The sequence below is a fragment of the Eptesicus fuscus genome, chromosome 3, assembly GCF_027574615.1.
Source record: "Eptesicus fuscus isolate TK198812 chromosome 3, DD_ASM_mEF_20220401, whole genome shotgun sequence".
In the NCBI taxonomy this organism is placed as follows: Eukaryota; Metazoa; Chordata; class Mammalia; order Chiroptera; family Vespertilionidae; genus Eptesicus; species Eptesicus fuscus.
Genome location: NC_072475.1, coordinates 7978558 through 7997284, shown reverse-complemented (window position 1 = coordinate 7997284; position 18727 = coordinate 7978558). Strand labels below are relative to the sequence as shown.

The 18727-nt window shown below is 56.0% G+C and overlaps 1 protein-coding gene across 1 annotated transcript in view; it reads right to left on the bottom strand.

Moving 5' to 3' along the window:
* Positions 1–14036, bottom strand: part of PDXK (pyridoxal kinase) — a 30951-nt gene extending 16915 nt beyond the window's left edge. Inside the window, exons 1-2 of the mRNA XM_054713582.1 lie at positions 13778–14036; positions 685–739 (exon numbers count right to left, since the gene is read on the bottom strand). Of these exons, the coding sequence (XP_054569557.1) occupies positions 685–739; positions 13778–13864 (142 nt within the window). The 5' untranslated portion in view covers positions 13865–14036. The remainder of the gene's footprint in view (positions 1–684; positions 740–13777) is intronic.
* Positions 14037–18727: the final 4691 nt, after the last annotated feature.

Below are 18727 nucleotides of genomic sequence, written 5' to 3'. Positions count from 1 at the left end.
GGCGGTCGGAGACCTCTGTGCCCGGAGGTTCTTCCTGGATTCAGAGCAATCTCACGAGACGCAATGTGGGGACACTTCCAAGAACCAAGGAGACTTTGTCCTCCTGCCTCTGCGGCCGTGGGGAGCGTGGGGTCAGGGGGTGCGGGGAGCAGGGGGCTCACCCCTGACAACCAGGGCCTTCTAAGGCACTGCCCCTCACACACCCTCCAGCCAGCAACTCCACTGCAAGGCTTGTCCAGAAATCCTCGAGGTCCCCATGCATGTGCTCTCCCAGGCACCAGTCTCTAATAGAGACGATCAGGGTCCACCCACAGCATGGGGCCCTCCACGCAGCCATGGCGTCACGGGGGGCATGAGCCACTCATGTACAGAGGACGGCAGAGCCCTAGAGTAGGTGCTAGGGTCACGTCCTTGTTTTACCGGGGGAAACTGAGGCACCACCTCCCTGGTTACCGCACCTGCCCTGGCCAGCCAGCGCAAAGCCGTGGGGCTAAGACTCAGGTGGGCAGTCCACCCTGCAGATGGGAGATCCCAGCCCTCCACCCTCACACAGGGCAGCCCCTCCAGCTCTGTCAGATGGGGGCACAAGACCCCACATTTCAAAAAAAAAAAAAAAAAAAAAAAGACCCCACATTTCTAAAGGGACGTTTCTCATACCCACACTCGGCTGAGCCTGTGCCTTACCTGTGTGGTTTGAAAACTGGACAGAGTTCACAGCGTCGATCTCAAACCCCAAAACCTGCAAGACAGACAGAGAAGGACCCGGTGTGAGAGCCTGTAGCTGGCAGTAACCCCCTGGCCTGGAGGAGGGGAGCCAACGCATGCCGGCCCCCAGGTGCAGGGCCCAGGAGCGTCTCCCCGAGCCAGGCTCCATGTCCGCACTCTGGTGGTGTCTGTGCCAGGTGATGGGCTGCGACACAGAGGCCACTCGCCACCAGCTGGGACTCAGTGCCTTCGGATCACTCCTGGAAATCCCACTAACGGAGCGCGCAAAGAAACCCGTGGGCCACTAACCAAGACCACCCCCCAATGAGCCACATACAAGCAGTGGCAAGCCGGAAGCCACCAGGGAAGTGTGAGGCCAATGGCCCTGCCCAGGGTGAGGAGGAAGGGACAGGACGCAGGAGACGTGACTGGCCAGGGCAGTGAATAAGGATACGAGGTCCGGGAGCAGGAAAGCCTCTGGGTCAACTCCGGGACTTCTGGTTGACCTGGTCCACGGACTTTACACCTCCCCTTCCCCGAGCTCACCGGGAGAACGAGGATCTTTAACACCGATCCACAAGACAACGAAAGGGAGCAGACGAGGGATTTCAACAAACTGTGGAGGAGCTGAAACAGACACTTGCCGTGCCTTTAAATTAAAATCTCAGTGCCTACTGGGGGCACAGGGAAGAAGGGGGTCCATCAGCCATACAGTCTCCCAGAGAGACAGGGCAAGAGAGAGCGAGTGAGAGAGACCACGTGAAAAAACAGAGACTGAGAGCCCGGCCGGTTTGAGCATCGACCTATGAACCAGGAGGTCACAGTTCGATTCCCAGTCAGGCAGGGCACATGCTCGGGTTAGGGGCTCAAATCCCCAGTAGAGGGCATGCAGGAGGCAGCCAATCAATGATTCTCGCTCATCATTGATGTTTCTCTCCCTCTCTCTCCCTCTCTGAACTCAATAAAAATATATTTTTAAAAAACAGAGACTGAGAGACAGACAGTGTGAGACAGACAAGCAGTAGCAGAAAGTGTGTAAGGAAGAAACGACGGAGAGGACAGAAGTGCAGGGATGTGCTGGCCCTGGGGCCTCCCTGCCCTCCGCCTGCCATTCTGCTATAGCAACACCCCCCCCCCCCCCGCTTCTATGCACCAACAACCTCCACCCCCCACTCTTTCCCTCTTCACTGGAACAACCTCCACGTCTCATCTTAACATTCAAAATGGACACAAGGGCCTCTGCTGCCGGCAGTCGGGGCGGCTGCCCGGGGACGGTGGCGGCAGTGACGGGGAGCGGGCGGACGGCTATGTGCGGCTCACCGCCCGTGTCTTCACGGGGGCGACGGTTACACAGGTGAATTCATTGAGTGACACGCTTAGGATGTCTTTTTAAACATTTTAAGCCGGTATTATCAGAACTTAAAGTAATAAAAAGTCAACTCTTACTAAAGTAAAAAGTTAAAATGGGAGCTTTGCAAATGTCCTTGCCTGGATTTATGGCCTCCTGGACGCACATAGTTTGCAGAATTTCAAATCCTGAAGAGACAGCTTTGAAGCCATGACTCCAGCCCTGCCAATCCTGCCCAAACCCGCTCTCCAGTGCTTCTGGGGTGGATAATGACTCCTCGGAGCTGGAAAGGTGAAGTCGCCGTGTACCTGCTTTGCAATGACAGTGAGCGCAAAGCCCCTGGTTGCCAGCTCCATCTCAGACGCCAGCAGTGACATGGGCGTGTTGGCCAGGAACCCAAGCTCCTCTGAGGGCACCTGCCAAACCCGGGTGCAGGGCTGAGCCAGACCCAGGAGAAAGTCGCACAGGGGGCCGACCTGCGGGACTCAGGCCTCGGGCCCTGGAGAAAGGACCTCCTGCTGTCCAAACCCAGGCTTCAGCTCAGACCCCCGCCCGCCCCCCCCCCCCGCCCCTCTGTGCTGGGCCCTGTGGAGGGGGGGCTGAGACGCTGGGACTCGCACCCAGCTCAGCAGCCAGTGGCTGCCTCTGGGCACGGCCAACAAGGAGAGACTGGGGGAGGGAAGGGCTGTACCCAGCAGCTCTCTGTTCTCCGAGCCCCGGAGGTGACATCCACACTGTGGCTTCCCACCCCTCTCAGCACAGCCAGCCTCGCCCCCCTTCTCCCAGCGTGAAGTTCCAACTCCCCAGCCTCTTCTCTTTGGTCCCACACCAGCTACGTAGGGCGGGTGTGGGCTGTGGGCAGGGGCCTCCCACACCATACCTGTGCTGCCCGTATCCCTGTTCTGTTCTCCCGGTAACAGCTGCCTCTGTTAAACTCTCTGAAAATGACTGCTGTGGTTTCTGTCTCTGGACTGGCCCCAGCCTGCTACCCCTCATCTCCTCCCGCCGGGGAGCCAGAGACAGGCTGGTTCCTGGCCCAGGGGTCAGGGCAGACCCCACCACCACACACACACACACACACACTCACACACACACACACATACACACACACATACACACTCTCTCTCACACACACACACACTCTCTCACACACACACACACTCTCTCACACAGATATACACACTCACACACACACTCTCACACATACTCTCTCACACACACATTCTCTCACACACACTCTCACACAGTCACATACACACACACACTACTCACACACACACTCTCACACAGTCACACACACACACACACACACACACACACACACACACGGTGAGCAGCTGGGCGCTCCCTGGCCTTCAGCTTTGGCATGGGGGGCAGATCTGAGTCCCCACCCCTTGACAGCCTGCACGTAAGTCACAGGACATGGGAACAGACCAGGATGCCGGTGGACCCTACTGGCCGACAAGACCACCCCACAGGAGAGCAGCTGACAGGACAGACTGCCGGTCCCTGGGGGTGAGAACAGGCTGTGTTACAGCAGAGCCGGGCTCACTCAGCCGGGGCTCCTGTGGGAAGCAGTGCTGTGGGGACCCAGGGCCCTGTGCACCCGTGCACAACCCCATCCGAGTGCGGCGGAACCCGTGGATGTGACCACGTTCCGCGGCAAAAGGCAGCGCGTCCACGCGAGTCTGATCTAATTACACGCGTCCTTCAGCAGCAGGGAGTTTCCGGCTGATGGGCGGAAAAGGAGGGCGATCTGGCTGAGAGGACCCCACGCACGTCGCTGGCTTCGAAGACCGAGGCACTGACAGCTAAGGCAGAGCCCGCACTAGGGAACCAGGTTAAACGAATCAGTGACTGACTTACCCTCCCCGCCCCCCAGTTCACTGCGTGGCTGGGCTCAGCCGGGGCAGCACTTACACCACAGACATTGGCACACACCCTCCCCACCCCGAGCCAGTTTCCTGCTGTTGTTAATCCTCACCCCAGGATATGTTTTCCAATGATTTTTAGAGAGAGAGGAAGGGGGAGGGAGATCCAGAGAGAGAGAGACACGTCAATTGGTTGCTTCCCGCACGGGCCCCCAACTGGGGCTGGGGATCGAGCCTGCAACTGAGGTACGTGCCCTTGACCAGAATCAAACCATCGACCCTTCAGTCCACGGGCTCACGCTCTATCCACGGAGCCAAACCAGCTAGGGCCCAAGCCAGTTTTCTAACAGTTGCCAGCACACAGTAAAAAGATATAAACTGTCTAACCGGTGTGGCTCAGTGGATAGAGCGTCGGCCTGCGGACTGAAGGGTCCCAGGTTCGATTCCGGTCAAGGGCATGTGCCTTGGATGCGGGCACATCCCCAGTACGGGGTGTGCAGGAGGCAGCTGATCGACGTTTCTCTCTCATCGATGTTTCTAACTCTCTATCCCTCTCTCTTCCTCTCTGTAAAAAAAATCAATAAAATATATTTTTTTTTAAAAAAAAAAAGATATAAACTGTCATTTTAAGAAAAAAGAGGGGGGTGGGGCGGCCTGGGAGAGAGCAGTGGGGGAAAAAGGAGACGTATGTAATACTTTAAACAATAAAGAATTTTTTTAAAAAAAGGAAAAGAAAAAAGAGAAAGCCCAGGCCGGGCAGCCCAGGTGGTTCAAGTGTTATCCCGATACCAAGGCTGTGGGCTTGGTCCTGGGTCAGGGCCCCCAATCAACCAATGAATGCACACATAACTGGAACAAGCTGATGTTTCTCTTTCTCTTTCCCTCTAAAAAGAATAAAAAAATTGAAAAAACAGAAGACCAACTGACTAGTTCAGCCCAGGTTGGGGTCAGGGGAAGGAAGGCTTTCCGAGAGAGCAGAGACCAGCTCCGCCACCTCGCGCTGCAACAGGAAGCCCGCCCCCCAGCTCGGCCCTCCTTCAGGGTGGTGACTTCCCTGTCCCACCAGTTGGGGGCTGGGTGCTCCTGGAATTCCCCCGCCCGAGTGCCCCATCCCTGCTGTGGCAGCCCAGTGCAGGCTGTCCAAGGGCTCCTCACTCCAGTTCCTGTGAGCGCCACGCCACCTGTCCTCGTCCCCTCCCCTGGCCCCTAGGTGTACCCCGTGAGCCCTAGCCTTCCCGGCTCGCTGCTGCCCGTGGCAGGAAGCCAGGTCCCAGGGCTGCGTGTGCCACCACCACACCCAATTCCGTGCATTCCACGCTGTGGCCACTTCCTGACCCTGAAACGTCTGAAACCTGTGTGCACGCCTCTCCGCAGCCCAGACCATCGCTCACTCAGCCCCCAGGACCCTGTTTAGGGCACATACAGGAACGTCTTCTCTTCTCGGCTCTGCACCTGCACTTGGTGGGGTTTTGATGGCTTAGGGATGCCCTGCCAACCGGGAGCCCCCCAGGATGAGTCCGCCACCCCCGGTGCCTCTGAATGAAGCCAGTGGTAGCAAAAGCCCCAGCCCCAGGCTCCGCCAGCAAACGCACTCCCCCTTCAGAAAGACGAGGTGCCCACACTGAGCATGCCGCCACTCCCACTCTAGCTGCTGAGAGAGGCGGCCTCACGTGACCACATCAGCACGGCTTAGCTGAGGAGCCAGGGCTCAGATCCAAGAGGAGCCACAGCGATGCACAGCCAGTCAAAACCAGGGCACTGCTGGCAAGAGATGTCCCTGGGCAGGACACGCTGCCTGTCAATGCTAATCCACCCTTGGCACGTGGCAGGCGGCCTGGACTTGCTGCAGGAAGGGAAGTGAAGTGGCAGCGAAGGGGAGACGTGTGCATGGCATGTAGGAGGCACTGGTCCTGCGCAGAGGGAAGGCCACCCAGACTGCCTGCTCCAGGGCTCAAAGCAAGCCCAGGCCAGTGGGATGGCCTGGAAGTGGCTCCAGCTTCCTGCCCCTGCCAGCGTGGGGGGGGGGGAAGCATTTGCAATGATCGGAGCACGCGTGTACCCGAGAGAGCTTTCCAACGTTCCGCAGTCACCGAGCCACGGAGAGGAACACAGGGGCGTAGGCAGGGTCTTCGATCCACGCAGGCACCCATCCATTGCCCCAACACAGACCTCAGTCCGCCTTTCCGGACACAACACCCCTCCTCAGGGACAGCTGCACCTGCTGGGGCCATGAGGCAGGGCTCCCGTGTCAGCCTCAGTGGGGGACACAGGCCCCAGCGGCTGCACACCCACCTCGCGGCTGAATCATCCACGCACTGTGCTAACTGCGAGGCAGGCGCGGTTCTGCGATCCGCCTTCATCATGGCGGCAACCAGAAACGCTGGAATGTTCCAGGGCAGCTCCTCACCCCATCCAGACCGCCTGGCTCCTCTAGGGGGGAAGTTCATGCTGGGCACCAGGAGGCGTCTCTGTCTTCAAGGACGCTCACTGTGGCTTGTTTGCAAGACTTTTAGCCACTTGCACAGAAAATCAGAATTAGGCAAGAGGGGACATGAGTGTCGCGTGTCTGTTGTCATCCTGGTCAGCCTTGTCCCTTCCACCACTGGTTACCGGTCAGTCTTACCACTCAGCTGGTCCCCACCCACCACCCTCTGGTCTCCGACGGGAACTCCTACTGGAAACAGCCCTGTCTTCCACGAAGCAGCCTCCTGGGGCCGCCTTAGCCACTGCTGTCCCGTGTGCGCCCTTGCCTCAGCTGTCACAGCCCTGGACCCCATCACCTCAGCCCATGTACACCAGCGCGGTGCACCCCGCTCCCTGGCTTCCACGCTCCGCCAGGCGCTGCACAGGGTCAGGGTCTGCTGGGTGGCACTGCAAAGCCCTAAGAGGGAGGCGGGTCTCATCCCAAGCTCCCGATGGCACCTGGGTACAGATGGGTAACAGGGCGCCTGCTCTGGGTGGCCCATGTCCCCATGCCTCCTTCCTTTCTCCTTGAGAAACGCCCCTGACTCTGTCCCACAGCACCACTCTTCCAGCTCACTCTGTGAATAGAACTGGCTGATTCCAGATCAAAAGCTCCGTGGGGTGTGCAAAAGGGGACCGCCAAGCCCACGAGCTGCAAAGCCCATCAGCCCCCACCTCACGGAAGCCACCTGCTGCCAGATGCTCCCTCTCCTTCCCCGTGAGGGCGGTCACTCAAACAGAAGACAGGATCCCACGCAGAGAACAGCAAACCACACAACAAAATTGCACATACACATGTCCAAGCACGTATGCACCCATATGTACACAGATACACAACTATGCCCACAGCACATGCATACTCACACCTCACATGCATGTGTGTGCGTGCGCGCGCACACACACACATGCACACACACACGCACACACACACACACGGTGGGGAAAAGATCAGAAAATGGAACCAATTAAATTCTTGCTTTTCTCTATGACAGGCCAAGAGAAACTGAAACTTCAACCCCAAACTAAGCAAGAAAGTTAGAAATCAAGATATTAAGCAATTCTGGGCTTTCCTGGAGAAACAGCAAAACCAACATCCATGTTCCAGGACCGGAGTACGTCTGGATCAGACTGGGGGGTTCCAGAAGGAAATGGGAGAGTCACACAGCACAGAGGAAAGCAGCAGGTCAGTGGGGCCTGGACAGCACGCGGGGACGTCTGGAGGACGCTCAGGAGGTCTCAAACCCGGCGGTCACTCCCAGGGACTGGATGACTGCTGAGTGCGGGGGAGGGAGGCGTGCTTTTTGGGGGCAGCTCTTGTACTGTTTGCTAAGGATGAGTCACCACGAAAACAGTTAAGACAGAAACTATGTCTACTGAAGGGCAGGGTGCCCCGTTCAGTTGGTTGTAAAGTCCTCTCGTATATCAAAAAGGTTGCAGGCTCAATTCCCGGTCAGGGCACCTACCTAGGTTGCCGATTCGATCCCTGGTCGGGGCGGGTATGGGAAGCAGGCGATTGATGTTTCTCTCCCTCTCCCACCCTCCCTCTCTCTAAAACCAACTTTTTTTTTAAGGGTAGGATGCCATTCTTCCAGCATCTTCCAAATGCAACTCTGCTGGAGAAGGTCCCTTCTATCCTGGGGACTCTAAGGAAAAAGTGGTAAACATCTTCCAAGGGACTGACCAGAGACCCTCTGAAGAAGTCCACCCTGGGGCTCAGGGGTTCTCAAAGGTGAGAGGTGGAAACGGCTCCATGTGGCCCTGCAGCAGTCCCTGGGGACCCAGGGGTGCCTCCAGGAGAACCTGTTGGGAGCCGCCCACAGGAACATGTGGGCTCACACGCCCAGGTCCCTGAGCTCTGTAGCTCCCGTTGGGCTCCAGCAGAACCTCTGCTCCAGCTACTGTGGCCACAGGAGTCTGAACCCAGGTTTCCCCGCCGGGGCCTCTCAGCACACCCGCTGCTGACCGCTCCTGCACAGATGGGCCCGAAGAGCCAGAGAATGAGGCTGATTTCGGCAGGCCCCAAACTGAGTCACCCCCCACCCCCAAAGTGTCTTTGGGGCCCTAGCTGGTTTGGCTCAGTGGATAGAGCGTCGACCTGTGGACTGAAAGGTCCCAGGTTCGATTCCGGTCAAGGACACAAGCCTGGGTTGCGGGCTCGATCCCCCCCCACCCCAGTAGGGGGCGGGCAGGAGGCAGCCAATCAATGATTCTCTCTCATCATTGATGTTTCTATCTCTCTATCCCTCTCCCTTCCTCTCTGAAATCAATAAAAATATTTTAAAAAAGAAAAAAGAAAAGAGCCCTAGCTGGTTTGGCTCAGTGGATAAGAGCGTCGGCCTGTGGACTGAAAGGTCCCAGGTTCGATTCCGGTCAAGGGCATGTACCTTGGTTGTGGGCACATCCCCAATAGGAGGTGTGCAGGAGGCAGCTGATCGATGTTTCTAACTCTCTCTCCCTCTCCCTTCCTCTCTGTAAAAAAATCAGTAAAATGTATTTAAAAAAAGAAAAGAAAGTGTCTTTGGGGCCTCCTGTGGTCTTTCCTGTTTCGGTGACACGATATTTAAATGGATTTTCAGCTAAGGCTACCTCCTCTGCCGCTGGTCCCATTAACATGTTCCCCTCAACATTAAAATGTACCATGGGTTTGCTGCACCAGAGCGCAGAAATGAATCCAAAAGCAGGATCTCTCTCCCTCTCCCCCCCACCTTTTTTGTTGTTGTTGTTAATCCTCACCAGAGGACATTTTTTCCATTGCTTTTTCAGAAAGAGTGGGAGAGAGAAAGAGAGAGAGGGGAGAGAGAGACATCTATGTGAGAGATACATCGACTGATGTATCTCTCATGCACACACCTCTACCGCACCCCTACGGGGGGTGAGGAGCAAACCTGCAACCCATGTATGTGCCCTTGACTGGGAATCAAACCCAAGACCCTTGGTCCAAGAGCCAACTAACCACTGAGCCAAACCAGCCAGGGCCCTTCTCTTTCTTGGATAACGTTTTTCTCTGCCCGTGGAAGGTGGAGCCCATGGGCCGGCCTGCCTGAGACTGTGAAAAGTGTGCTTCAGGACCTGGCAAAGCGGTCTGGGAGCCTCAGCCCTGAAGATTCACGGACATCCAGCCGGCACAGATCAGCACCAGGCTGACCGCTGGCCGAGGCGCACCTGGGAGCCAGGTGGCACCCTGGGAGCCAGGCACCCTCTGATCACCAGGAGAACTGTCCTCACGGGACAAGGAAAGGTGTCAAACTGCTCCAACTTGATCCGTAACCAAGGGAGCACAGTTGGTTCCTAACCGCAGTCTTTCGTGGGGCGGCCACATATGTTTCCAGCACTTCCAACGAAAACGATAGCGATTAGAGAAGGCGATAACCTGTTCTCTCCTCATCCTGGTAAATCTGTAGAAATAACTGCTTCCAGACCCTTCCCAGGACTCCCGGCTCCGGGAGCTTGACGCCCCTGCCGTATCCGAACCTTCTCCCCACCGGGTGAAAAACTGAGTCCTTGGTGAATGTGACTCCCTGAAACTGCTGTGCACAGCTGTACTTCCCCATCCTCAGTTGGGCCCAAGTGAAAAACTCTTTGCTTAAACCCACAAAGGTTCTGTTGGCATCACTCTGCAGATGAGGCTTAGGAGGGCTCAGAGGGCCGGAACTCCGAGACCGGGGACACCAAATCAGTCCCTGCAGGCAGCCTCTCCAGCCCCCATCACACCCGTTTTCCAGTCTCTGAGTGGCATGAGGGCAAATCTGTGTGGCCCGGCCGGAGCTGACCTTCTCCAATCATTTCCAAGTTCTCTTTCCACACTCAGCTGTGAAAGAGCCTGCCTTTGCAGTCTCTAGCTGCCCCGGGTCAGTATTAGGGGATGTCTCTGTCCTGTGGTGGCAAAGGCTGGTTCAAGCCCCATCAGTAGGCCATCCCCACCCATCTCCCTGCTTCTCCCTGCTTCAGCGGTGCTCAGGTGTGGGGAGCACCCCATAGTACGAACAGATCATGTCAAAGGAGCTAAGTCGAGTCCGAAACAAGCCTGCACAGGCTCTGCTAAAAGAAGCACTAAGTAGGCAAGTGCAGAAAGAGTCCAATGAACTACGATATTTCTGGAAACTGTTCTTGTCATGGTCTGAACTGTGTCCCCAAAATCCATATGTGGAAGCCCTGACCCCTAGCATCTCAGAATGGAACATTATTTAGAGACTAGAGGCCCGATGCACGAAGATTTGTGCAAGAATGGGCCTTCCTTCCCCTGGCTGCTGGCACCGCCTTCGCTCCGGCCGGAGCCACCTTTCTGCCTTCCCACGCTGCCCAGAGGCCCAGAGCAGCTGGGGCAGTGTGGACCGCCCTACCCAGCCGCTCAGCGCCTGCATATGCAAATTAACCCACCATCTTTGTTGTGTTAATTTGCATACTCACTCCTGATTGGCTGGTGGGCATTGCAAAGTACGGTCAATTTGCATCTTACTCTTTTATTAGTGTAGATGGAGCAATTACAGAGGTGACTGGGGTTAAACAAAGCCACTAGGATGGGCCTGGTCCAGCACGATTGGTATGCTCATAAGAGGAAGAGATTAGGACACAGACACACAGAGGGACAACCATGTGAGGACACAGGAAGAAGGCCCCCTCCACACGCCAAGGAGAGAGGCCTTGGGAGAAACCAGCCCTTCCCACACTTCGTCTCAGACTTCCAGCCTCCAGGACTGGGAAAGAATAGACACCTGTGTCTGAGCCCCCGTCTGTGGTATCTGTTGTGGCCACTTGAACTGACTAACGCAGTTCTGTTTGAGTTCCAGCTTTGCAGGGAGTGTGTTTTCTTTATTTTTTGTTGTTGTTAATCCTCAATCGAAGGTACTTTTTTCCATTGATATTTTTAGAGAGAGTGGAAGGGAGGGAGGAAGGAAGAGAGAGAAAGAGATGAAGAAACATCGACGTGAGAGACACATCTTGGGTTGCCTCCCGCACAGGGCTGGGATGGAACCTGCGATCCAGGTATGTGCCTTTGACTGGGAATCACACCTGCGACCGACCCTTTGGTGCGAGGGCTGGTACTCTAACCCACTGAGAAACAAGGAAGCGTATTCTGAGACCCACCCTGGCTTTCTCCCTGCCCTTATCCCTCTCCTCTTCCCCTCCCTCCAACCTACATCTTATTTCCGTAATCAGGAAGAGGAAGTAATTAGGGCAAAGGACACAAGGAAGTAGGGCCCCGACCCACATCCACTCCTGACAGTGGTCCTGACCTCCTGAGGGTGCCTCAGGCATGCCTGACTGTCTGCACGGGGAGAGGTGAGTAAAACACCCCAGGCGCTGCTGGCCCACCTCATTCCACAGGGGGCACCTCAGAGAACTGTGCACACTCCCCATCTCCCGGGAGCCTAAAATGACCAGTGAAGCAGCGTCAGGCCCATTCGTACCGGAGGCAACCGAACACCAGAGGGCTCGGTGGAGAAGGTGGCCTCTTCAAGGTCACTAACCTAATGGTCCCTGCTTTCCATGACCCCCATCCTGCCATGCTCCCCCTAAGCCCCAGAAACCTTAAGGGGAGGAAGTGCAGGGCTGGGAATATGTGTCAGCAACCCCCGCCCATGACAGGAGGAAGGAAATGACATGACCCTTGCCCCCGAGCCTGTGTCCCCTAAGCCGCAGCACACGTGCCCCTAAGTAAAGATGCTGGGCCCTGGGGAAACCCCAGGTTAAAAACCGCAGCTCTGTCTTTAAGAGGCACTTCTCCAGGTTGGTGGCCTGGAGGAGCAGCCTCCCCTGGATGGTTGGAGGAGGAAGGTTTTGGTGTGGAAGTTGAAGGCATGTGCCTGGGAGTTCAAGAACAGGGACGTCACTGTAGGACCCTGGTGAGCAGAGGAAGGGAACAGTGTGCCCTGTGGAAAGAGCAAGGGAGGGGGACTGGGCAGAGGGCACAAAGGAGCCCGCGGGGAACTAATAGCACACTTTCTGCCAAGGGCGGTTCCCACGGCTCCCCGGCTCCCCGGCCAAGGCCAGGCTGGAGCTGCTGCTGCCCTTGGGCAGCGAGCAGAACCTGTTCTCAAAGCCCTCTCCTTCCACCTCCCTGGGCTGCTCCTGCTCTGCCCCAGGGACCCTGCAGCTTCACACACACCCCCCCCCCGCCCCCTGGGCACAGTCCCACCCCAGTGGCCCTACTCAGACTTCCACCTACCTGCCAAGTCTCCACCCCTTCCCCCCACAAGCTAGGAGGAGGCATTCCAGAGCAGTGACCAGGAGTGGGGACTGTGGGACACCCCAAGTTTGCAGGGTGACTACCCCACGAGTCTGCCCTCTGCTGGCCAGAGCAGGAGGGATGAGGACCAGACCTGTGGAGCTGCTCACAAGTCAGGGCTGGCTGGTCACTCTGAACTTGAACCTTTGTACCTCTCCACCTTCAAGTGTTTGCTCCACTATTTCCTCTTCAGGCTTTGGGTACGGCAGCCTAGGTCAGCCTCAAATTCTACTCGGAAGCTCTGGCCCTTCCTATGGTCTTTCTGGCTAGCCTGTGCCCCTGCAGGTGGCCCTCTATGCCCTGTGGGGCCAGCCCTGGGACCTGCCATACCTGTTCCTAGCTCAAACATCAAACCAAAGGCAGGCAGTCCAGGAGAGTCACCACCTTGCCAAGGTGCCCAGCACTGTGGTGTTGCCTGCTGTCCAGCAGCCCACCTCACGGCCCCCAGGCCTCCTCCTGCCCCTCCAAGGGCTGCAATATGAAGCAGTGAATGCCCAGCGAGCCACAGGAAATGGTGAGCCCCTCAGCAAGAACAGGCTGGGAAGGCAGGAGGGCAGCCCAAGGGGAAGGCCAGATGGAAAGATTGACACGTTGAAAGAGCAGCTTCTACAGCCAAACCCTGCAGGGGCCCGAACTGGTCTGTGGGCTCTTCTTCTTCACAGCCACCACCAGCAGGTAGACCCTTCTCTCTCCAGCGACCACCTCCCGGAATGGCCAGCGGCAGGGTGGGGGCCCACATGGCGGGGAGGGGCATCCTAGCTGGCGGGGCCTCACTGTGAGCTTCCTTCTCCTCCTCTGTCCCGGCAACCTGACCCACAGCGGGCAAGGGCAGAACACCGCGCCCGGCAGGTGAGCACTGCAAACACCTGCCCATCGTGTCTCATTCGCCCTGGGGCACGGTCCGGGCCACGGCGCGGCATCTCCTCGCCCACAGAGAACCCGTCTGCTGGGGTCAGGCAGCGGGAAGGGGTGGGAACCGCCGGGTGCGCGAGGCTAGCACGGAGGCTTCCGCCGCACTCGGCGCCCCGGAGCCGGTCTACCCGCAGGAACCCACCAGGCGCTCCTAGCCGGACGGGGACCGGCCAAGGTCACGCGGGCCGGCGGTGGCCACCCGCCTCGGTCCGCGCGGCGGCTCGCGGGGCACCGCGGGTTACGTAAGCGTACCTGCAGCGGGAACGTGGCCGCCCGGTTCCCCACGTAGCCGCGGACGACGTGGCTCTGGATGGAGAGCACCCGGCATTCCTCCTCCATGCCGGCCTGCAGGGTAGGCGCGGGGCCGTGCGCGGCGGCCTCTCCCTGCTAGAGGGGCTCGGGCTCTCCTTCGGTTCGGGCTCCGCTCCGGCCCCGCTCGGCGCAGGCTCTCGGCTCGGACGCCAGGCCGCCTGCCTGTGACCTCAGCGCGGCTGGAAACCCGCGGGGCTTGCGCGGCGCCGGGGCGGAGCGGGGGCGTGGCTATGAACAGGCCCCGCCCCTCATGTCCCTCATGCCCCGCCCCCGGGACAGGAAATATCGAAACCGCACTCCCACCCTGCCCCCAGCCATTCCCTAGTTCCAACTCCCCGCTCCGGATCTAGGCGACCGACGTCACTCTGCGCTCCTGCCTCGTAGAGGGGGGCAACTACCCCCCCCAAAATGCTGGGTTTGCCCTTTTAATTTTACCAGGAAGGGCACTGCGGCGGCGCCCATTCATTCGAGTCATCGGTTCATTCATTGACTCATTCATCCGGACCGCCAGCTCGCGCCCCGCCTCCGACCTCCGGCCGCACGCTCCGGGCGCCCCGGGACCCCTGGCCCGTCTGCCAGGAACAGCCACGCATGCAACACGCGGGCGCAGCTCCACGAGAGATGGCGCGGGCAGGGTGACCGCGGAGACGGGAGGGGCTGGAAGTGACCGGACTGCCCCGCGGCACTTGCAGGGCCAGGTTCCCGCTCCAGCGGCGACAGTTCCGCCGAGCCCCCTGGAGGACCCGGAACCGGGGTCCGATCCACACCTGGTATCACCACGCAGACCCGCGAGAGGACCCATGAGCTCCACACCCGCCCTGGAACCAAGGTCCCAGGCCCAGGGCCCCTACCCCGCCGGGGCGCACTTGCCCATGGGACTAGGAGCTGACTAGGGGAGACATCCGCAAGGCCATGAGACACTTGGGGACACCAAGGCGCCCAGCCCTCAATCCTGGCCATGTCGCAGGCTCTCTGCCTCAGGGTGTCCTGGCTGGACCATGTGGCCAGTGTCCACCCCACCACCCATGCCCTGTCTCCTCTTTCTTAAAAAAAAAAAAAAAAAATTATTTCTTTGCTGTTTTGTTTTGTTTTGTTTTGTTTGGTCTGTCTCCTCTTTCAAAAGCGGTCTTCCATGGGGTGGGGACTCAGCCCCACCTTCCCCCTTCTGCCCTTCACCTCCCACTGTCATCCTGGTCACAGCGGAGGCTTGCCCTGCCCACCTCACCCCCGCTTCAGGCCATCAGACGTGGAGATTTGGGACCCTCGTGGGGACGTGGGGACGCAAGGCAGCATGTTGAGACCGCTCTAGCCTGGTAAGCAGGAGGAGGCAGTGACTGGCAAGTGCTGGGATGATGAGGAAGAAGGTTAATCCCATAGCTGTTCAGGTTTTGAAGAGGGAGTTAATAATTGTTGATTAATAACAGCTAACGTTTATTGAGCACTTACTATGTGCTAAACCCCATTTCTCACATTAACACCCTGAATCCTGTTGTAACCACAAAGAAACGTCATTTCTTTAATATGATCTTTTCTCCTTTTCTTTTGATTCACCCTGGCCTCATCCAGCACCCTGACTCACCTGCCTCCTCCCTTGCACATCCACTCCCTTAATATTAAGCCCTCCCTCACGACAATGAGGTGGGTTTTTAATTTATTAAATGAATTGGGGTGATGTAGAGAGCGCCTGGGAAAGCACATGAGCTGATTGTCGGCTGAGTCCAGTGACATTGGCAGAGCCACATCCTAGAAACATACCGTGCCAGAGGCAGGTATGTTGTCAGCCTGACCCTTAGCTCAGGTGCCAGGGGGTGGGTTTCATTATCTCTGTTCATCCAGGTGCAAGGAACGGACACAATTATCTGGGCTCAGCCACGAGTGACAATTACAAAGAAGCCACAACAATGAAGAATTGCAGCTTGATCCTTAACCATGATTTCACATAATTTCCTTTGTGTTAAACTCTAGTAAAACTTCCTGGAATCATGATGTGTATATAATAAACGCGCTGCACCAGCTCTGGGTCACTATCCCTCCATCAGAGAGCAGTGTCTCTCCCCTCTCCCCCCTCCCCCTTCCTCCCGTCCCAGCTTTCCCTACTATCTCTGTGTCTGTCTTTCTTTTTCTCAATCCCCAGCCACCCCTACTGAGGGACTCAGTCTGCTCTCTAGCCCTGCTGGTCACAGTAGAGAATACTTATAGGGTGACATTGGTCAACAGGAACATACAGGTTTCAGTTGTGGGTTTCTGTGTTACAAGATCTGTATATTACACTGTGTGCCCACCACCCAAAGATTCTTTTTTATTTTATTTATTTATTTTTAAATATATTTTATTGATTTTTTACAGAGAGGAAGGGAGAGGGATAGATAGTTAGAAACATCGATGAGAGAGAATCATTGATCAGCTGCCTCCTGCACACCCCCCACTGGGGATGTGCCCGCAACCAAAGTACATGCCCTTGACCGGAATCGAACCCTGGACCCTCCAGTCCGCAGACCGACGCTCTATCCACTGAGCCAAACTGGTTTCGGCCAAAGATTCTTTTTTTTTTTATAATATATTTTATTGATTTTTTACAGAGAGGAAGGGAGAGGGGATAGAGAGCTAGAAACATCGATGAGAGAGAAACATTGATCCAGCTGCCTCCTGCACACCCCCCACCGGGGATGTGCCCGCAACCAAAGTACATGCCCTTGACCGGAATCGAACCTGGGACCCTTCAGTCCGCAGACCGACGCTTTATCCACTGAGCCAAACCAGTTTCGGCTCTTTTTTAATAAATATATATTTTTATTATTTTTAGAGAGAGAGGACAGCAGTGGGAGAGAGAGGGAGAGAAATATTGATGTGAGAGCAAAATATTGATCGAGATCCAGCCCATAAGACCAGGACTCTCTCATCATTGAGGTTTCTCTTTCTCTCCCTCTCCCTTCCTCTCTGAAATCAATAAAAATATATTTTTTAAAAAAAGACCACGGCCCTAACTGGTTTGGCTCAGTGGATAGAGCGTCGGCCTGTGGACTGAAGGGTCCCAGGTTCGATTCTGGTCAAGGGCATGTACCTTGGTTGCAGGTCCATCCCCAGTGGGAGGTGTGTGGGAGATAGCTGATTGGTGTTTCTCTCTCATCAATGTTTCTAGCTCTCTCTCCCTCTCCCTTCCTCTCTGTAAAAAATCAATAAAATATATATTTAAAAAAAAAAAAAAAAGACCACGAATCTAAAGGGTGACCTCTGGGTGCATGGGCCAACCCTGAGCCACACCAGCCAGGGCAGGACAATGAGGTTCTGACCAGCATCACATAATCTTAGGAACAAAGCCTCGGGTGCCTTGACCACAAAGACAGAGTTTCAGTCAAACTGGAGATAACATGTAGGCCGCAGTGTGTTTCAGCTGCAGGCCCAGAAAAGGGGGAACCAGAGGAAGCTACACCCTGGCTGGCATCAGGACCAGATGCACTGATCAGTGCACCCTAGCACCGACCCATCAGTGGAGACCATAATCCTACCACATCCCCGACTCCCTAGTCACCATGATTCATGATTTTTCCTCTACATAACTCATCCCTGGGAGCCGCCTGGCAGCCAGGTCTTTGAGCATTAGCTCACCTGTGTTCCTCTGGCTGGGCCACTTCCTAAAAATAAATCCTTACTTCTCACTGTTTGTGTCTTACTGGGCTTTGATGCACACCGGCAAAGGGACCCCTTGTGTCCTGTAACATTTCCGTTGAAAAAGGGGCCACATACGAAACCTGACAAGTTCAGGAGAGGCCAGCACGGCAGGCCCTACAAACTCAGACACTGAAAATAAATAAAATAAAGTAAAGTAAAATAAAAAGAGAGACTGAAAGTAACAACAAGGAGTGATCCAACACAAAATTCTTAACTAAAAGAAAGTCATGGTGATAGTTACAGCCCAGGCCTGTAGCTTCCTTGACAAAGGTCAATCTTTATCTTTTTAAAAAGTACATTTTTAAAAATTGATTTCAGAGAGGGAGAGAGAGAAACATCAACGATGAGAGAGAATCATCGATTGGCTGCCTCCTGCATGCCCCACTCTGGGGATGGAGCCAGCATGTGCCTTAACTGGGAACTGAACCGTGACCTCCTGGTTCATAGGTTGACACTCAACCACCGAGCCAGGCTGGCCGGGCAAAGTCAATCTTGATCTTAAGTGAGACAGTCTATTATTTATTTGCATCCAAGATAGCGTATCTTTGGAATGTCAGAATAATCTCCTTTTTTTCCAAGACCCCTCAGGGCACAATGTCCCCCCAGACCACCAGAGCACAAGACCAATGAGGAACCCCTCATTGTTATTTTCTTGCCCAAATATCGTCTCTACGTGCAGTAAATATTTATTGTTAACTATCTTGTACCTGTTGTAGGCGGCTGGAACGGCACAGGGTGTTAGAGCTGTGAGGTCAGACCGGACCTGGGTTCAGCAACCTCGGTACTAGAGTTGTGGCTAGGAAGGACTTCAGAGCCAAGACCCAAACTATAAGAGAACATTTATTTGGAAAATTACAGAGGCAGAAGTAATTCGTAGAAGAGGTGGGCTTAGGAAACAAGTCATAGACGCAAAGGAGGGCCCTTGGAGCTTGAAGCGGGGAAGGTAAAGCTGAGGCACCTGGGGGGATAGGGAGGGGCAGGTGAAAGGGAAAGGCCAGGCTGCCCAGAGGGTGCCCTTAGGGGAGCTTTTAGGGGAGGTCCCAGGGGAAGATCTCAATAGAATATTCAGCAGCTTTCCAGGTGTGTCCTTTCAGGGTCTCGGTCACCACTGATTGATTGGTCAGCACCAGGGCAGGAGGTCATTATCCAATGCAGCTGGCCCTGAGGGCGGCCATGGCATTCCTTGTCTGGTTTTGCTGCTTTTCTGGGCCCGGAGCTGAA